General features: G+C 41.8%; 1 protein-coding gene across 1 annotated transcript; it reads right to left on the reverse strand.

Moving 5' to 3' along the window:
* Nucleotides 1–325: 325 nt before the first annotated feature.
* Nucleotides 326–2332, reverse strand: LOC115232021 (zinc finger protein 239-like). Its single transcript, XM_036500208.1, has 2 exons — nt 920–2332; nt 326–694 (listed from the first exon to the last, which is right to left on the reverse strand). The coding sequence occupies exon 1, from the start codon at nt 2097–2099 to the stop codon at nt 954–956; it is 1146 nt and encodes a 381-aa protein (XP_036356101.1). The 5' UTR covers nt 2100–2332; the 3' UTR covers nt 326–694; nt 920–953.
* Nucleotides 2333–3889: the final 1557 nt, after the last annotated feature.

Raw genomic sequence — 3889 nt, forward strand, 5'->3', positions numbered from 1 at the left:
CTAGGGGGACAAACACAGACAAACAAACATATACACGCACATACATATATATATATATATACGTATATACGACAGGCTTCTTTCAGTTTCCGTCTACCAAATCCACTCACAAGGCATTGGTCGGCCCAGGGCTATAGCAGAAGGCACTTGCCCAAGATGCCACGCAGTGGGACTGAACCCGGAACCATGTGGTTGGTTAGCAAGCTACTTACCACACAGCCACTCCTGCGCCTTTGTAGTTTCAAAATGCCTTATTGTACGACTATGAGATGTATTATTATTGTCATGATTTTATCTTATTACAATCAACAACAAACACATTTCGTCAATATAAAAGTCTTTATTAGATTAAAAATAACATTATCAAAATACTTTGTTTTCTTCCAAACACGCCAGTAGGGAGCGAAAGAGCAAGGAACGCAGAGTGCTGACAAGAAAGAAAGGATAAAGATATCAGTGATATCTTCTGTAGGAATATATTTCTGTTCAATTAATTTAGCCTTTGATTCAATGATTTATCACACCTGTCACAACATGGCTTCCCTGCAAGGTGAATCTGTTTATGTTTGGTTGAGGTACATCCTGTAGAGAATGGCTAACCACAGGTAAGATCTCTCACCTGTAAGTATACACCTGTGTCCAGTTAAGTGGTGATTTTAAGAGAATAAGTTACCACAAATATCACACTGATATGGTTTCTCTCCTCAATGAATGCACTTGTGTGTAGTTAACTGGTGTTTGTGAGAGAATGATTTATCACAAATATAAGGGTTGGCGTCAGGAAGGGCATCCAGCCGTAGAAGCATTGCCAGGTCAGACTGGGCCTGGTGCAGCTTTCTGGCTTCCCAGACCCCAGTTGAACCGTCCAACCCATGCTAGCATGGAAAGCGGACGATAACTGATGATGATAAGTGATATGCTTTCTCTCCTGTTTGAATACCTTTGTGTTTGGTTCATCCATCATTATCAGAGAATGAATTATCATGGTGATATGCCTTCTCTCTTGTGGAAGTACATTTGTGCTTATTTAATTGATCATTTTGAGAGAATGACTGACCACAGGTGTCACACTGATAAGGCTCCTCTCCCGTATGAATACGTTTATGCTTAGCTAAGGTCCCTCCTACAGCGAATGACTGACCACAGATTTCACACTGATAGGGTTTCTCCCCAGTATGAATGCGCTTGTGTACAGTCAAATGTGTATTTTCAGAGAATGATTTACCACAGATATCACACCGATAAGGTTTCTCTCCCGTATGAATACGTTTGTGTGTACTCAGGGTACTTGCTGTAGAGTACGACTGGCCACAGGTAACGCATAGATATGGTCTCTTTCCTGTATGAATGCGTTTGTGGTTATTTAAGACATTATTTTGAGAGAATGATTTACCACAGACATCACATTGAAATGGCTTCTCTCCCGTATGAATGCGTTTGTGTGTACTCAAGATACTTAACGTAGAGTATGACTGACCACAGATAACACACTGATAAGGTCTCTTTCCTGTATGAATGCGTTTGTGATTAGTTAAGACATGACTCTGAGAGAATGATTTACCACAGACATCACAGTGATATGGCCTCCCTCCTGTATGAATGCGTTTGTGCCTGGTCAAACTGCTTCCTTCAGAGAAGGACTGGCTGCAGACGTCACAACGAAATGGCTTCTCTCCTGTGTGAACGCGTTTATGTTTAGTTAGTGTACCAACTTCAGAGAACGACTGACCACAGCAATCACACCGATAAGGTTTCTCTCCCGTATGAACGCGTTTGTGCTTAGTTAAGGTTCCTCCTTCAGAGAATGACTGACCACAGATATTGCAGCGGTACGGCCTCTCCCCAGTATGAATACGTTTGTGATTAGTTAACGCATATTTTTGATAGAATGATTTTCCACAGATATCACAGTGGTGGGGTTTCTCTCCTGTATGAATACGTTTGTGAGTAGCGAGGCTTTCTTTCCGAGCAAATGATTTTTTACAGATATCACAGTTGTGAGATGTTTTTCCTCTATCTTTTGGCACCTCCTCAATAAAGTCAAGACTTTCCGTCAGCATTTTACATTTCACATTGTCCTCACACAATTCACTTTCCATAATCTATATTTTCTCACCACAATATGCAGATGTTTACACACTTCATTCCTATAAAATTTCTTATCTTGGTCAATATCTGCAGAAGCTGCCAGCTCTTTTGTAATCCAAGGTTAATAGGAATGCAAAATCCTCATTGAAGAAGAAATATTGCTGCAGTCGCAAGAAATATTTCACACAAAATTTACCTTCTTTCTATAAACAGGGATCTCTTTGTTCTGTGTCACAGCTCTGTTTAATCTTTCAAAAATGATAAATCCTTTAATCCAATGTTATCCCGTAATCTGAAATAAGAGAGAAACTGCAGAAATTAGAGGATACTTCATAAAACAACAGAGATTACACAGATTTTACATGTTATATTCATGATTCATCATCATCATCATAGGTTAATGTTTGCTTTCCATGCAAGCATGAGTGAGACAGCTTCACAAGAGCCAGCCAGGCAGAAGCCTGCACCAGACTTCTGTAACTGTTTTGGCAAGATTTTTACTGCTGGATGCCCCTCCTAACACCAACCACTCAGCAGAGTGGTCTTAGTGCTTTTTACAAGAACAGGCATGTTCAGTTTTGGCAAGGGTTTTGCAGCTGGGTGCCCTTCCAAACACCAAGCGCTTTACAGTGTGGAATGGGTGCTTTTAAGTGCACTAACCGGGTCACCAAGTACTTGCAAGAAAAAAGGAATTTCAAGGGGGGAGGGGACATTGTAGGAGATGATCGTATGTCAGATGATGAAAGGTTAAAGGGAGACAGGGGGACAGAAAGTCTTGCTGTAGAGGAAGTACAAGGTTACCTGGCTGCAGGGAGAGATATCAGGAATGAGGACAGAAACAGGTGTGCTGCCGCAAAGGAAATACATGTTTACCCAACCTGAGGGAAGTGCGGGAAAAAGAGAGAGAGAGAGAGTGGGAGAGAGCAGGATGGAGATGGTGGCAAAGTGCCAGGCATACTCACAAGGGACAGGGATCAGAATATGAATGGGATGGTTGAATATAGGAAGTGAGAGATATATATTTCTTTACTACCCACAAGGGTCTAAACATAGAAGGGACAAACAAGGACAGACAAAGGGATTAAGTCGATTACATCGACCCCAGTGCGTAACTGGTACTTATTTAATTGACCTGACATACATAACAGTCAAATACCTATCACCCCTCCACACCCTGACACAGAGATATACTTCTTTACTACCCACAAGGGGCTAAACACAGAGGGGACAAACAAGGACAGACAATGGGATTAAGTCGATTATATCGACCCCAGTGCGTAACTGGTACTTATTTAATCGACCTGACATACATAACAGTCAAATACCTATCACCCCTCCACCCCCTGACACAGAGATATACTTCTTTACTACCCACAAGGGGCTAAACACAGAGGGGACAAACAAGGACAGACAAAGGGATTAAGTCGATTATATCGACCCCAGTGCGTAACTGGTACTTATTTAATCGACCTGACATACATAACAGTCAAATACCTATCACCCCTCCACACCCTGACACAGAGTTATACTTCTTTACTACCCAAAAGGGGCTAAACACAGAGGGGACAAACAAGGACAGACAAAGGGATTAAGTCGATTATATCGACCCCAGTGCGTAAATTCCATTCCAAAATATATTTTAGTTAAGTCTCTTGCTAGTTTCAGGGAAGTTACGACCAAAGAAATTAAGAGACTTGTACATGCATAATACATATCGGTACTACTAGCAAAGACCGGACCCGGTGCGCGAGGTCGCGCGTCCGCGCAAGCTAGTCGTAAATAGTCGATCCTACAACGACTT

Source organism: Octopus sinensis, unplaced genomic scaffold (assembly GCF_006345805.1).
Source record: "Octopus sinensis unplaced genomic scaffold, ASM634580v1 Contig19113, whole genome shotgun sequence".
Taxonomy (NCBI): Eukaryota; Metazoa; Mollusca; class Cephalopoda; order Octopoda; family Octopodidae; genus Octopus; species Octopus sinensis.

Bases quoted from the DNA above. Each gene is read 5' to 3' on its own strand.
- LOC115232021 (XM_036500208.1), bottom strand. From the start codon at position 2,099: ATGGAAAGTGAATTGTGTGAGGACAATGTGAAATGTAAAATGCTGACG.